At 46.3% G+C, this 15,699-nt stretch overlaps 1 protein-coding gene across 11 annotated transcripts in view; it reads left to right on the forward strand.

Annotated features, from left to right (window-relative positions):
• Carmil1 (capping protein regulator and myosin 1 linker 1) overlaps positions 1 to 15,699 on the forward strand; it is a 299,648-nt gene that overhangs the window by 273,379 nt on the left and 10,570 nt on the right. For 9 of the 11 annotated variants that reach the window (XM_028880526.2, XM_028880554.2, XM_028880539.2 and 6 more), the window contains 4 exons: positions 4,568 to 4,680; positions 9,262 to 9,685; positions 12,548 to 12,629; positions 13,749 to 13,961. In XM_028880526.2, the coding sequence (XP_028736359.1) occupies positions 4,568 to 4,680; positions 9,262 to 9,685; positions 12,548 to 12,629; positions 13,749 to 13,961 (832 nt within the window). The remainder of the gene's footprint in view (positions 1 to 4,567; positions 4,681 to 9,261; positions 9,686 to 12,547; positions 12,630 to 13,748; positions 13,962 to 15,699) is intronic. The other 2 variants (XM_028880547.2, XM_028880578.2) reach the window with 1 other exon arrangement.

The following is a 15,699-nucleotide window of genomic DNA, read 5'->3' on the forward strand; positions in this document are numbered from 1 at the left end:
GGCAGTGAGTGCCCCCCAGGGTTTGATGGATACTTGGGGTTAGCTGAAAGTACAGAGGCTCAAGGCTTTCTGCATTTGTCTCGTGGTCCATAGGTCACTTTAGAAGATTGGTGTTTAGGTGTGTTCATTTGAATCTGAAGAGCTGGGCATAGTTTCATAGTTTCCTTTCCAGCTTATTTGATTTTGGAGTCTTATAACAGCATTACGCGAGCTTAGATGTATAAGCACTTATTGCTATTTTAAATAAGGGAGAGGTGCTTATCAGATAAGGAAAGAGACACCTTCCCCTGTGCTGGCTCGGACTCTGTACTCTAGATTGCTGCTGTGTAAATAAATGGTCCCTCTTCGGCTGTCACTTCTGCAATCATTAGCAGCATTACTTCAATGAGAAATGATGGGTTCAGTGTCTCTGTACCCTTGGAGAGAAACATTTTATGGGTTTGTGCACTTGCTTATTCATTTTGCTTTTATGATTCTGGGGATCAAACCACACAGTCATGTGCAAGCTATTCTTTCTTCCTGCATTTAAAAAACTAAAAAGAACCAGGCATGGCGGTTCTTGCCCGTAATCCTAGAGGTTGTGAGGGCCAGGGAGGTGAATCAGGACCGCAAGGACACCCTTAAGTATACATCTCCCTGGAAGCCAGCCTGGGCTACCTGAGGCCCTCTGAAAAATAAGAAGAACCACAGGGGAGCAGAGGACTGCAGTCATTCTTGGATATGCAGTGAAGGTCCGTTCATTACCATATGATTTCTCAAGGCTCACTGTTTCTTGAGTACTGTCTCTTACAACACCCTTATTGGGGGTCACTCATTTTCCAGGTTAGCATCAGGAAGAAGCAAAAAGCTGGAGAGAAACATAACAGAACGAAATAGTTTGGGCTGCTTTCGTTACTAGTGTTTAGTCTCAACCGTTGTCTGGCGTGACCATCAGGGTTTTCGCCAGGCCTACGGAGAACCAGCTTGTCCTGAGTTGACCTTGGCATGTCTGAAGTCTGCCTTTGACCTCTACTGCACCACTGAGCTGCCCTAGACATCAGAATTCTGAAAGCCAGGGCTGGTTCAGATGCCCACATGTCACTGTCACTGAGCCAAAGCTAATAATGCTGTCACTCCGATTTTCATGCCAAAATTAACAAAATTGCATAAACACTGTCAATGTAAAAATACGAACTCTCCTTTAAGGAAATAACCCAAATCTGAGTGGCTGTTCCTAGCAACACAGACTTGTGTACCACCATCGAAAAGCTTTAAAGTCACAGGAAAGAAGGTCACAAGTCACTGTGTTCACAAAAGCACAGAGGTTCATCAGGGAGGTTTCACAGCACTCTCAGCTTTAGAGCATGTGGAGGCGTGTGGGGCCAGGCTTAGGAAGGAGACATTTAAAAAGGCATGAGAGGATTGGAGCAGATACTGAGCTTGACAGTCCCTGGCTATCCAGTGACTAAGAGAGTACAAAACAGCTTTGTCTCTCGACCATCAGCATTCCATCCGTGTTATCTGGGGTTCTCTGGATGAACAGAACCAACAGACTGTGTAGCTATGCATAATAAAAATGGATTTACTGGGATGGCATACACAGTAGGGGCTAGGCAGCTCAGCCATGGCCATGCTGGAGAGGCTGAGGACCTAGTAGCTGCTCAGCTGGTGAAGTTGGGTGCTTTAGCAGTTCAAATCCAGTGCTGAAGGCACCAGTGACTCCTGTCTACATTGGAAGGCTGAAGAAGCTGGAGTCTGACGAGAGTGGAGGGTGGCAGTGGCCATGGTGCCAGACCGAGAAGCATCGATAGACGTGGTCACCAGCAGGAAGCAAAAGCAAGCAACACCAGTCTTTCCTCGGACCTCTTTATATATGAGGCACCCACCGAAAGGTGTTGCCTACTCTCAGGGTGCAGCTTTCCCCCAGTTAACGCTTCCTGGAAACTCCCTCCAAACATACCCGGAAGTGTGTCTCCTGCCTGATTCCAGATTTGGTCAAGTTGACAAGAGGAACTGTTTCCTCTCCAGTTGCCATGTTTCCCCCACCAGAGATCCAGCAGTGTGCAGGATCTTTAGCAAAGAGGCAGCTTCTCCAGAGCGTCATGAAGGTCACAGTATGGAATGAAACACAGATGATCTTCCCCCCGCCCCCACCCCCCAGTGATGGAAATGAAACCCAGGACTTGGCACATGCGCGGAGAGTGAGAACTCATCTATGAGCTATAGCCCAGCATATATTTAAACACACACACACACACACACACAAATTCACTCTTTGATCAGACTTCAATCATGTCAAATTGCCAGCTATCTTTTTTTTTTTAAGATTTATTTATTATGCATACACTGTTCTGCCTGTATGTTTGCCTGCAGGCCAGAAGAAGGCACCAGAGCTCATTACAGGTGGTTGTGAGCCACCACGTGGTTGGTGGGAATTGAACTCAGGACCCTGGGAGAATACCCAGTGCTCTTGACCTCTGAGCCATCTCTCCAGTTCTGCCAGCTATCTGTGGCTGACAGATAGATACAGGCGTCTGCCCTCCATACTTTAACTGTTCCCTGTGCTCATGCAAAAGCAAGATCTTTGTAAAAACAAGAATAATTTCTCCCCTCCTTTTTCCCACTTATTAAAGTGTATATGCATTCTCTTAGACATGTATGGTAGCTGGCCAGTCCTTCAACTTGTTCTTAAGGCCATTTTAGTAATTTGTATTTTCATAGACCATTGTCCATTTGATCAAATTGATCATTTACATAGGATTAGAATTTGAATTGCTCTTAACCATCATTAACTATGTCTCCCTTTCTCATTCCCTGTTTTTAATTCGTTAATATTTTCTCCTGGTTTTATTTTCTGAGACAAGATTTTGTTTGGTCTCTAAGCCAGCCTCAAATTCACTGTGCAGCCTAGGCTGGCCTGGAATTTACGGCCATCCTCCAGCCTCACCTTTCCCAGTACTGATCACAGGCATGAGCCGCCATGCTCGGCCCCATTGCTGACCTCTTCTCATGGCTTCCAAACATTGGGTAGATGTGTCAGTAGTCTGTTTTCAAAGAATTGCCTTTCAGTTTTCCTCTCCCTCCCCAGGCCACTGCATATTCTCCTGCCTTGCCTTGCTTTGATGGAGTTCTGACTACTTTCCTTTGGGTGTCTGTCTTCCTTGCTTGTTGCGGTGGGAGGCATGCATGGAAGGCGTGTGGTCACTCAGCTCCCTACGGTGTTCTCCCTGCGCACATTTGCTCACAGTGCCTCTAACAGACCCACATGCCCTTATTTCCTTGTGGCTCCTAAAGCCATGCCAAATCCAGGTATCTGCTATGCCCGAGTGTTCTTCTCGGTCACCCTGGTGAGGGGGATAAGAGGGTGGCCTGAACTGCCTTTAACCTCACAGCACCCACTTAGCTTCTCATCATCCACAAATTAACCTTTCAGAGAGTACGCGTTCCCTGGAGGTGCAGGCACCAGTGACTTATCTGAGGAAGCTAGCCAGCTCCCCGAGGCAAGTGGGGTCCAGGCCATGCAGGGTGATCCCTGCTGCGCCTTGCATCTGATGCTGATTCTGGTTGACAGAAGAGACTTGAGTCACCTCACAGCTCTCCCTTTTGCAAGAAAATGAGTGTTAACAGCATGTGCTTTTGGCCTTGAACTCTACTGACCTGATGATTCTCTTCATCATAGTCTGGGTGTGGCCTGCTCTTCCCGGGCCAGCAACACCTGAGCTTCCCTTTCACTGCCGCCTTTAAAGAGCCTCTTGGGATGTACCCAGCCATGCTGGGTGTCTCCTCTGTTCTTTATCTCTAAAATGTCAGGGGTGCTGTGGCGGGGGCTAGGAGGTGCAGCCCAGCCCTTTAAGCTGCTGCTCCCGGGGGAGGGGAGGAGCTGCACTTTGTTCAGCTTTTCCCTCCATCTCTGGAGCCTCCGTGATCTCAATACTACCAGAGAACTGGGGGGGGGGTGCAACTAGGAATTCCGTTTTCAAAGCAGGAAAAGCCAAAAGGGATGAGTGGAAGAACTGAATGAGAAACTATAACCCTTCATTTGCTGGATCAAGAAGCAGGGTGGTTGGTGAGGCCGCTAAAGGAAGCTGCTCTTAGTTACCCTCTTGCCTCTGGTACTGAGATTATAGTTGGGTTTTTACTTTGTAGCATTTTGCAAGCATGAATTTTTCACAGCCTATTAGATCCAGCCATACAAATCCCCCATCGTGCATTGTTTACACTACATTTTGTAAACCTGTTTCGTGGGTGAATGTGGTGATACATGCCTATAATCCCAGTCCTAGTGAGGCAAAAGCAGGGCAGCTGCCAGTTCAAAACCAGCCCGATCTATATAATGAGTTACAGGCCAGCCAGGGCTACTAGCAGAGACTGTCTCAAAACCTGTTCCCATCTACAGCCATACCATGCTTAGCTCGTCTGTAAACCTGTTTTTCCCCTCACTAGGTTATGGTTCTACACCTGGCCTCTGTTGCTGTAAACCACATGGTCCCTATCGTAGTGAGCCATGGCCGTGTTGTAGGTTGTTGAATCCGGCAGAACTGAAGGTACACTGAATTGACTGTGGAGTGAGGTCCTGTTTGTTTTGCAGATCTGTAACATCAGCATCATCCCCCATGAGGGAGAACAGAACGGCCTCATGGGCAGAGTGGATGAAGGCGTAGATGAATTTTTCACCAAGAAAGTGACTAAAATGGATAGCAAGTAAGTTTCTAGTCATTTCATTAAAATCAGTATTTCATTCATATCTAAATGGCTAATGATTATAATTTATCTAGGCATCACAGTCTCATACAAGAGATTTACCATTTGAATTTATAAAATGTGGTCTCTAACAGAGCATCATTGGTGTTGCTTGGGAACTAGTTTGAAATTCAAACTCTCAAGCTCTTACCACTGACCTGCTGAACCAGCTGTGGGACCTGTCGCACAGCAGTTCAATCACATCCAGACCAAACATCTGCTGTGCCAGGGGCTTTTCTCACATTCACCTGGAAGGTTCTGCTGCAGGGCAGTGAGCATCCTTTGAACTTTCTTATTCATAATTTGATCTGCTGGCAGGTTGAGCAGTAAAATGACGGGAGAGCTGGTGTAGGGTCCTCCGACTTACCCTATGCTGTGGTTGGTTTTGTCAGCTCGACAGGCTCTTGGTCATCTCTAGACAAGGCAAGCCTCTAGCCTTGCCTGTGGGGGATTATCTAGATCAAGTTAATTGAGAGGGGAAGGTGCACCATGATTGCTGGTGGCGGTACTACATCCAGCCCTAGACTACAATGAAAGGAAAAAGCCAGCTGAGCGTGCTCCCTTCTTGTATGCGTACAACTCACACCATACCTGTGACTGCCGCTGTACCCTGGGCTGTACCCTGGAACTGTGAGCCCAAGCAAACCCTTCCTCCCTTAAATAGCTTTGGTCTCTGGGTATTTCCTCACAAGAGGGAAAGTAACGACGGCCTCTAAAGACTTTTCTCTACATTTCCTTATTACTAGGGTGTTGCTTCCTTAGAAGAGAGGTCAGTGATACTTTAACTTGAGCTGGGTGTGGTGGTGCATAGTCCTAGCACTCAGAGCTTGGGGCAGGAGGACTGAAATAAATTTGAAGTCAGCCTGGAATACATAGTGAATTCCAGGTCAGCCTGAGCTATATAGTTCAACTTAAAACACTCCTGTCTTTATATATGCTTTTTCTGAAGTTATTCGATCGGTTACTGAAAGCTGATCCATTTCAGAACAGACTCCAAGCTTGGGTTATGTTTGTGAAGAATGCTTCACCTTAGAGATGAAGTTCAGGAATGCATTAAGCTTTGTCGATAGCTGAGGGCAGGCAGACAGGAGAGCTAGGGAAGAGCTCCTCTGGGCTGTGATGGATGAGTCTTATCTATCCTCTGCAGGATGGCAAAGTAGAAATAAGTGAAGTCTCATATCCACGGCAGTGGAGCTTATAGACGCTTGTAGGCTTTAACGCCTGATTCTTGCTTGTCATTGACACTAGTCTTGCAGCTTAGCATAGCATAACTGGGCAGGATTCTGTCTTTCAAGACCCACCAATATGTCGTTTATTCTTTGATAGTTTCCTATAATGCTTCATTCCCACAAATCAAATCCTGCTGATTCCTGGCATCATGCCTCTCCTCCGCCCCCCACCCATATACATCTGTAGTGTGCATCTTCTAGAGTGTTTGGTTTGGTGGTTTTAGAATACAAGGACTAGAGGGCTACATTTTCAGCTTAAAAGAGTCAAGAAACACCAATACAGAACAAAATGCAAAATTCCCTCTTGATGAATTGCTGTCTACCTCACACAGAATACTGTTCAAGATCAATATCTGGGTCTTATTTTTTTCCTTATCACTTCAGAAAATTTTATTGCTTTATATTTTGATATTTTTCATTGTTTGCATTGCTATTTATTTTGTTTTTGAGACTGTTTCACACTGTATCTCATGCTAGTCTGAAATTTGCTAAGCAGTCCAGGAAAAATTGATACTCTCAATCATCCTCCTGCCTCGGCTTCCCACATGCTGGGGTTCAAGGTGTACGCTGCCACATACAGGAACTTCAGAACCTTAGTGCAGGCTACAGTAGTTATTGGCTAACAGTAGTTACTGATAAACACATCAAGACAATTAACCTATCTCTGTAATTACAGACACCATTGCTGGCTCTTCTTCAACCTAGAACCTGTATTAGTGGGAAATGTGTGAGCATTGGGTGTGGACCACATGCTCTGTCACACCTGCCCCACAATGATTTCCTCTCTTGATCAGGTGGCTTTGTTCTTCACTTGTCTTTGAATGATATCTGGTGCATTTGTCACATGGACCGTTTGTTTCCACAAAGTTGTGAGTGCAGAATTCTGGTCATGTTTCTGTGTGCAGGACTAGACCAGCTCAACTTTCATCAACTGTTGATGGGACCTACGACAACTTGTAATTGTTTAAACTGCATTTTCCTATGGTATTATAGGGCATGGCATTAGGTAAAACACCATGAATTAGTGCAAAGAAAGCTTGATATTCAGTGTCATGTGCTCATACTTTTAAATGTCAAGTGAACTACAAGACTTTAACTAAAAAAAAAAAAAATTCTTTTCCCTGCTCCCTGCTCCCCAGAAGCAACTGGTGTTTATTCCATTAACTGTTAACCTTGCTTCCACTTTTTAAAAATACAATACCTCTCCCCTATTTTTCGGCTTCAGATACTAATTCTGTCAACATCTGACCACCCAGAATGATAGTGTATCCTGGCTACTCGCTGACCCTACTGAATTCTCTCTCCCTCCTGACTTTCTTCATTTAATGGTAATTTCTGTTAGCTCATTAGTCACTGGTTGCCTCAGTGTGCTTCATTGTAGCCCTGCAAGTGTCCACACCTGATTTTCGTGGTATGCTGTGGTCATACTTCCTTTCCTATAGATTTTGTTTTCTCTGGAAGCTGTTCATCCCTCTTTGTTTACGTAGCTTTCCCACATGCTCTCATCTCCTCACTTCTCTAAGTCTCCTGTAAAAGCACACATCTCTGAGTTATCTCTCATGTTCTCCATCGGGTCTTCTTGGATACATCTCACACCTGGGCCTGGGGTTGTGGGGGAGGCATCCCTTTGTCCTCTGCAAGTGGATCCCCTTCACCACATCCCTGGGTCTTATCTGCTTCTCAGTCTGAGATTTACGCCCTCATTTTGATGGATTTCCTCCTGTGGTTACTTTCTAAGGAATGGGGTGTTAACAGTGCATTTCTATAAGGTTGAGATCTTCCATTTGGGGTCATAGTGTTGCTGGGTATGGAATTCTGAAAATACTGTTCCCTAATTTTCTATATTCTAGAGTTCTCGTAAGAACTCAGTGTCATCTTGAGTCTTGATCCTTTGTGACATAGTTTTGTTCTTTTCTCTTCTCGGGAAACATTTGGGATGTGTCTGTATTCTCAGGGTACTGAAATTTTATGATGCTGTATTCCTTGAGGGGGATGCTGCTTTGTCTATCCAGTTTTTTGGCACACATAAAGTGTTTGACTCTTAAAATTTGTGTTCCTTGGTTCTGGAGCTTTTTTTAAATTGTTTCTCTTGTTTATACACTTTCTGTTAAACTTCCTCTATTCAACCTGGTATTTCCTCTGTTAATCTATTAACTCTCATCATTTCTCTCTCAGTGTCTTAGTCTTAGCATACTCTCCCCACATTCTGAGGAATTTCTTTAGTTGTACTGTTTAACCTTAAATGGTCCACTTTGGCCACGTTTTGCTTTTATTTCTGTTTTGTGGCTGTGCCGCATGCCCTCAGCTGCACTGTTTCTCTGGTTGGCTCTGCAGACAATGAATTTGGGGGTGGGCTGGGCCTTGTCGACCCCGTGGCTTGGGAAGAGGAAATAATACTTGGTGAACTGGCTTTCAGCCAGTCCTGCTCCCTCTCAGCTTCCCAGCCGCTTCCCCTCGTGAAGTGTGCCTGCTCCGCGGTCTGCAGCCACTGAGGGTGGAGCTGCTCCTGGGCCCTCAGTTTATATTCCAGCTGCTCAGCTCCGTGAAGCTGTTTCGTGCTCTTTGGACTTCCAAGTGGTGTTGCCTGTTCTCGCCTGTGTGGTTTTGTGTTTTGTGTTTGTCTTTGGTTCTGGTTTTGGTGGGGTTTCTGGGGAGCTAAGTAGAGATCCAGTCTCTGGCTTAGACTGGCAGATTCCTTTTGGCACACTTTTTTTTTTGTTTGTTTGTTCTTTTTCTCCACTTCCCAAGTTTCAATTTTTTTTCTTCCTGATAATCTATCCCAAAATTTAAATTTATTATTCTGTCTAGTTTTGTTTTTAGATATAAGGTCTCCTTTAACCCAACCTGACCTTAAACTTTATATAGCTGAGGTTGGCTTTGAACTCCTGACCCTCCTACTCCATCTCTCAGGTATGGCATGGCACCAGCGTCCTGACCTTGAGTCTTATTTTGTTGCTGCTTCTGGTAATTTATTCCGTTTAAGCAAAGATCCAAATATTTGCCAGGATTGAGCAAATATGTTGGATTTCACCTATTACCTAATAATTAACAGATGGTCAAAGAAGCCCTTTCCAGTATCCCCCAAATTAAACAGGGTAATTGCCCAATTACGCCTGAAGCTAGCCTCGGAGAAGCTCACACTTAAGCCTTTAATCATTATAAAGGTCTGTCCCCAAGCACAGGCTTAACATTTTAAACGCCACAGAATGTGGCTGTTTATGCAGTGGTCACCTTCATATTCGTTGACTTAAGTCCTCATGGGACTTGTCTTCATGGCCAAGCCAACGGTTTCTGTGTCTTGGTTGTGGTGCAGGAGGTCATCTACACGCTGCTCCGATGCCCACGAACTGGCCGAAGGAGATGAGAAGAAAAAGCGAGATTCTCGGAGAAGTGGCTTTCTTAACCTAATCAAATCGCGGTCCCGATCTGAGCGGCCGCCCACAGTCCTGATGCCAGAAGAGCTCTCCTCCCCAAAGGGGGCCATCCGGAGTCCACCGGTGGACACCGCCAGGAAGGACATAAAGGCAGCTGAGCACAATGGTGCTGCCGAACGCACAGAGGAGGCGAAGACGCCGGAACCCCTGGAGGAGGGTCCGGCCGAGGAATCCGGCAGGGTGGAGCGCAGCGACAGCAGGGGGAGCCCCCAGGGTGGCCGGCGCTATGTGCAGGTGATGGGCAGCGGGCTGCTGGCTGAGATGAAGGCCAAGCAGGAACGGAGAGCAGCGTGCGCGCAGAAGGTGAGGAAGGGTCCCGGTGCTGGGTTTGTGCGTTCGCTTCTCTGTTTTTATGGGGAAAGAGGTACTGAAAAATAGCTTGTTGCTGAAATAAAATGTCAGTACTGGATGATGGAGAGATGGTTCTGTGGTTAAGAGCACTTGTGACTCTTGTAGCCTGGTTCAGTTCCCAGAACCCATATGGTAATTCACAACCATCACTGACTTCAGTTCCAGGGAACCAGACACTGTCTTCTGAACTGTGGGCACCAGATATGCATGAGGTGCGCATGCGTACGCATGCAAGCAAACGCTCATAAAATCATTTTACAAAAAAAAAAAAAAAAGTTTTAAAAATGTAAATCCTAAAGATTTATTGCTAAAGAATTTAGAGCCTGGATCCAGTACTGTTTGCTTGTTTTCACTGCCCCAGGTTGTGCCTTGTTTGTGTAATCTGTTGGCTGTTTTGAGACAGGGTCTCACACAGTAACACAGGCTCGCCTCAAACTCACTTTGTGGCCCAGGTTGTAGCACTGGGTGGCCCCAAACTCCTGGTGATGCCCCTGTTTCAATCCCCTATCTCTTCCTGGGATTACTGTCCAGCTCAGAGCTGCACTCTGGAGAAATAAGCTTTGCCCCACTTACCTGTCTTCCCTGTGCTTCCGATAGAAGCCTGCAAGAACTGATCCCCAAATAAGACGGGCTTGGGTGAATCTGAGTGGAGATGCCGAGGGTAGCTGGAAGTGGCGAGACCAACAAACAGGCAAAGGACAGGTGGCTGGCAGATAATCATTAAAGGCCCACTACATGCCCCATGAAGTTCAGGCTTCAAAGTCCTTTGCCATAGTCCAGATTTAAATGGCAAAAGAAAAAGTCAGGGTCTCCTGTCAGAACTGCGAGATTGCTGAGGCCACTGCTGCTGCTGTGAAGACAGCAGCCCTGGTTTAGAAGGTGCTAAGTTTCAGGGACAAGGTAGAGTGGTCGCTTGGTGGTACAGTGTGTGCCTGGCATGTATAAGAACCTGAGTTCATTCCCCAGCAGAGCAAAGGATAATTTTGAAAAAGGAAGAAAAAAACTGTTGAGTCTCCCCAAAGCCCAGTTGAAAGGTGCTTTCCCTCCTCCCTCCCTCCATTGCTCTAAGCTGTGTGGGACTAGAGAGCAAGCCCCAGGGTCTTGCGTGATTGTGCAGTCAGCCTCCGCCACGCCCCAGTCCCAGCTCTGTTACTGCTCAGAGTCTCTTTCAGATTTGTCCATTTGCTTCCAGAGTTCCCTAAAGGAATGTATCCTTGGGATTATTAAGATAAATGTGCCCAGGTGATATGCCTCAGCCTGAGATCTGAGAAGGCCTCCAGAGAAAGGGAAGTTAGGCATCTGTTTTTCTTGAGGCCTCAGAAGAAAATGGTTCTCCCAGTGGACCTCGACTTAGAGGAAGTAAAAGGTGGACCGCAGAGCAGATGCAGAGGACTCTTGTGTTGCCTCTCAACATCTGCTTTTTATTAAACTGCATCCCGTAAGACCCTGCAGCTGTTCACCACAGTTCTTCTACTATCCAGCAATTTGCCAGCTACAGATACCTGCCTTAGTCTCCCCCAGCCCCTCACTCTAGCCCAGAGTTGGGAGAGCCCACACAATTACCTCCTGTTGGTGCTGTAAAGGAGACATTATTAACCTTCACGCAGAATACTGAAAAAAATACTGCATCCCTACCGTGAGCCAGATGCCTGAATATTTTATAAATTTACAACAGCCAGTGTTGTGTTTTCCTAATGAACTGTTTATCGCCGTTTCCTGTGATGAGCAGCTAATTTTGTTGAAAAGACAAGAGTTGTAGAGTGGTTTCCCATGTGTTTGAGATTGATCCATAAATTGGCTCAGAGTGACAGATCCTTCTGGTTTAGTGAACGTGCTCGGTCCATGTTTATGTTAATGCTCTCATAGCGCCATCTAGTGTTCTTTTCAACAGCCTCTGTTTTTAAAAACAAAAAAAAAAACCTAAGCAATTACGATTTAGACCAGTCATGGCTATTCCACCAGAATAATAGAAGCTTTTTAAAAACTTAGTGTTAGAATGTTTCCCGAAATGTATCACTGACTTGTCTGCAAAGGTCGCAGTGTAAGCATCCACGGTTGATACACAGTTGGCCTTGCCATTGGAAGAGCAGAGTCCCACACGGATAAGGCTTCATGGCCTGTCGCATGTCCTGCAGGCGCCTGCACAGAGGATTATAGTGTGAGACCCTCTTCTCTTGAGGTCATTTTTCCATAGCGATGCCAGATCATACGCTTTCTGTGAGAGCGTTACTGCTCAGCACCCTGAGAACCTGGGGCTGTGGTCCCGCTGAGAGACCAGTCCACCTCCCTGCTACCTCCTAGTCAACCAATGCAGTGAGGTAGTGAAGCTGCACCAGTGTGTCATAGGGATTAATCACCTGTGCTGTGGACGCCATGTTGAATCCAGGAGTGGGTGGCAGATTCGTGCTATTTAAATGAGGCGTGATAATCAGGCTACAGGTCGGAGTGCCTACTGCTCTACCTGGTCACCTCAGTTTTGTATTTTAATTATTAATTACAAGTTTTTCTTGAGACAGAATCTCACACTGTAGCTCAGGCTGACTCTGACCTCACTATGTAGGTCTTGGACACAATCCCCCTGCCTCAGTCTCCCCAGTGCTGAGACGATAGGCAGGAACCACCATAGCGTATTTTGGGGTGTCGCATTTGAGGTAGTGCCCGTAATCACTGTCCCTTCAACATGGTCCCTTCAACAGTGACAGAGTGCAGGAAAAACCTGTTGTTATTCATTATCTGCTTTATTATTTTGTTTTCTTTCCCCTTATATCTCAAATGTGTTCTCTTTTGGGGGGGTGGGGGGTCTTGAATTTTTAGAAGCTTGTCAATGACATCACCTCCCAGGATTCCTCCAGCCCAGTCTTGAGCAGCACTGAGCGGTCGGATGGAGGTGGGACAGGTAAGCAGAGTTATTGCTTGCATCCCCCGAGGAAAACCTTTCACCTTCTGATTTTAGAAGTATGGTGTCGCCTGTGATTGGAGAGAAAAATATAGATGAAAGAGCAAGTCTTCATGTTCTCCCCTCCAAGCTAACTCCCAGTCCCTTCCTGTCCTGGCCACCCCGAGGGAGCTACTCCCGTCCCCGTAGCCATGATCTCAGGGGACTTTTTTTTTCCTTCTGATTTCCCAGATGGAGGAGATTAAAATTACCTTCCTCAACTTTTCTTTTTTGACACATTCCTAAATCATGGGCATTCTGGTGAATGAACATAGCATGATGTTTTGAACAGCAAACTCCGCACCGTGTGTGGAAGGAGGGTGGTTGTTTTGTTTGCCAGGAGGAAATCCTCCACCCCGTGACTCCAGTGGGAATGGAATCCTCCAGAACTGTTTTCCCCTTTAAGCCTGAGATCAGATCACAGCCCTCAGCCCAGCCTTTCTCCCTCAGCTTGGAGCAGATCCCTAAGGGGTCAGACGACATCCAGGACGGAGGCACTTCCTGTTGGTATGTCTGTCCGGCCTGTCAGGTTCCAGAAAGACCTGAAGACTTCAAATCCATGAAGAATTAGCTTCTCCTTGCATATGAATATAGAATGGTACATGGTGCAGAGTAAGGTTTTATATCTTATTGCAAGGATCTCCCGGTTCTTGTCTTCTGGAAGGAAGGAATACAGCGGGAGACCCTGACTGTTAAAGCAGTTTATTTAGCAAAGCAAGCATGTCACGGAGAAATTGAAGTGGCCTGTCCCAGAGTGGGCCAGCAGCCTAGCAGGCTCCACAGACAGGAAGGAGGACTTAGGCCTTTTGTGAGACTCCTTTTTCCCAGCTCTGCCACTCTGCAGTCTCTGCCTCCTACCTGGTAATCCCTGGACCGGTGAGACCCTTTTGAGAGGTTTCTATGAAGAAAGTCAGTCTTCCACTAGCGTTGACTCTGAAAGCACACTGACATGGATGCTTTTGTTCTCAGGATCTGTGATGAGGAATGATAACCACAGCGTGCACCACATTTCTGTATTCGGAAGATTAGTTTCATTGACTTTGGATGTTTAAAATGTTTTTGGACCACTTCTCATTTTAGTGCCCAAATTGCACCCAGGTCTTCCAGAGGCCCGCTTTGGTTTGGGAACACCAGAAAAGAATGCCAAAGCAGAACCCAGAGTGGATGGGGGCTACAGGTCTCGAAGCTCCTCCAGCGTGCCCACCAGCCCGAAGCCCCTCCTGCAGACCCCCAAGCCCAGCCCAGGAGCCCGGCCCTCCATTCCCCAGAAGCCAAGAACTGCCTCCCGACCCGGTAAGGGCATTAGTGGTCTGGGAGTCAGGCTGGGCCTGGTCTGGCTGTATCCACAGCTGTCTCAAGAGTAGGTAGAATGTGATAGACTCATTGGAGGAAAAAAAGTGGGCAGAAAATAGGAAGCTGGAACTGGAAAACACGTGAAACCTGAAGGAGCTGGGAACTGGGGAGTGCTAAGAGATTCAACACCAAGGCCTCCATATACAAGAGCAGAAGCTGAGACTCTCTGCCCATCAGGAAAACCAGCCTAGGCATGCTGGCCCATCAGCAGAGGCTGACTTCTGAAATCAGTCTCCAGGGTATGCAGACGATGCAAAAGGCCAGTTTAGGGACAAAGGCCGAAGAGCGGCACAGGCTTGTGTGGTTATCCACCATGTCCTGTAGCATTCGGAGGTGTAGAACAGAATTTGGCACACTGTGGGCCTGGTTTGAAATAAGGTTTCCTCAAATGGTGCAAATATTCTGCAGCTGCATTGCAGATGTGGCCGAGTATGCTAGGTACAGCCGAGGCCTTTGTGGCTTTGAAGTCCAAGAGACGTAGCCTTTGGTCAGATACAAAGGTGTTTGCTGACTTAAAGTAGAAAGTCTTATAGAAGAAGCCTTAAAATACTAGGAATTGAGTTCTGTCTTATTTTATTATGCAAAAAAGTCTATATCAGGTCTTCTTTAAAAACTATTGTAAACATTTTCAAAACATCAAAAGTTGAATGAGCAATGTGATGAAATATGATGAACCTCTTTCAGCTCTTCGCCTCTCATATATTTCCCCAGGAAGATCAGGAAACAGGGTAGAGATGCAGCCAGACCTTTGCTGTCTTCATCTTCACCATTGCCATTATCTTCCTCTTTATCCTCCAATTGATGAGCCGAGGCAGGAGAATTACTATGAGTCTGTAGTTAGCCTGGGCTGCATAGTGAGTTCTAGGCCAGCATGAGCTGCAGGATGAGACATATCGAAAACAGACTAAGTAAATGAAAAGCAGAAAGTTGTGAACAGAAGGACTGATGTTTTTCTGAGCTACATGTGTTTCTAGTTTGAAGTAAGGACAGGACTCATAACTTCTGGCCTACTTCGTGGAGAATCTCGGCTGCCCAGCTGCCAATACCGAATGTAAAGCGAGCTAGATTCCTTGTATTCTGCTTCAGGCTTTCCCTCTCAACTGTGTTGTTTATCTCCTAGTGCATTTTATATCAAAAATTAGGCTCAGAAACTGATAGGTGCTCTGATAAAGCTTGAGAATTCAGCAGTATTTCGAAGCGTGTCTTCTCAGTTCCTCTTCATGACAGTTCTAAGAGATACAGGGTCATCATGTCTGTCAGAGCTGTTCTTCTGTGGTGGCACAAATAGGAGACTGGAAGTGAGAGTGTAAGACTGAGGAGAGCCTGCCTGTGGGCTGTCTTCCACACGCGTGTAGGTGCACACACTTGCTTGAGAACCCCACACAGTTCCTTAAGTCCTTTTGATTTCAGTGAAGTGACGCTGGCCTTCAGATAAGAACCTAGAATCCTAATCCTGGCCATCTTTACACCCTTTCAGCCCAGGAGATCATTTAATCTTCTCATGGGTCCAGAAAACAAAGTCCTTGATGGGTCCAAAAGTCCATGATTCCAAATTACTCCTAAGGCACTGGATTCCATGCATGTAGCTACATGAACATATGTGTGTGTTTAGATACATGTGTGTTGTGACTTACTAGCTCTGACAATGGCGTTGTGTTATATGCAGTACATGTTTTAA

This window comes from Peromyscus leucopus, chromosome 5, assembly GCF_004664715.2.
Source record: "Peromyscus leucopus breed LL Stock chromosome 5, UCI_PerLeu_2.1, whole genome shotgun sequence".
Taxonomy (NCBI): Eukaryota; Metazoa; Chordata; class Mammalia; order Rodentia; family Cricetidae; genus Peromyscus; species Peromyscus leucopus.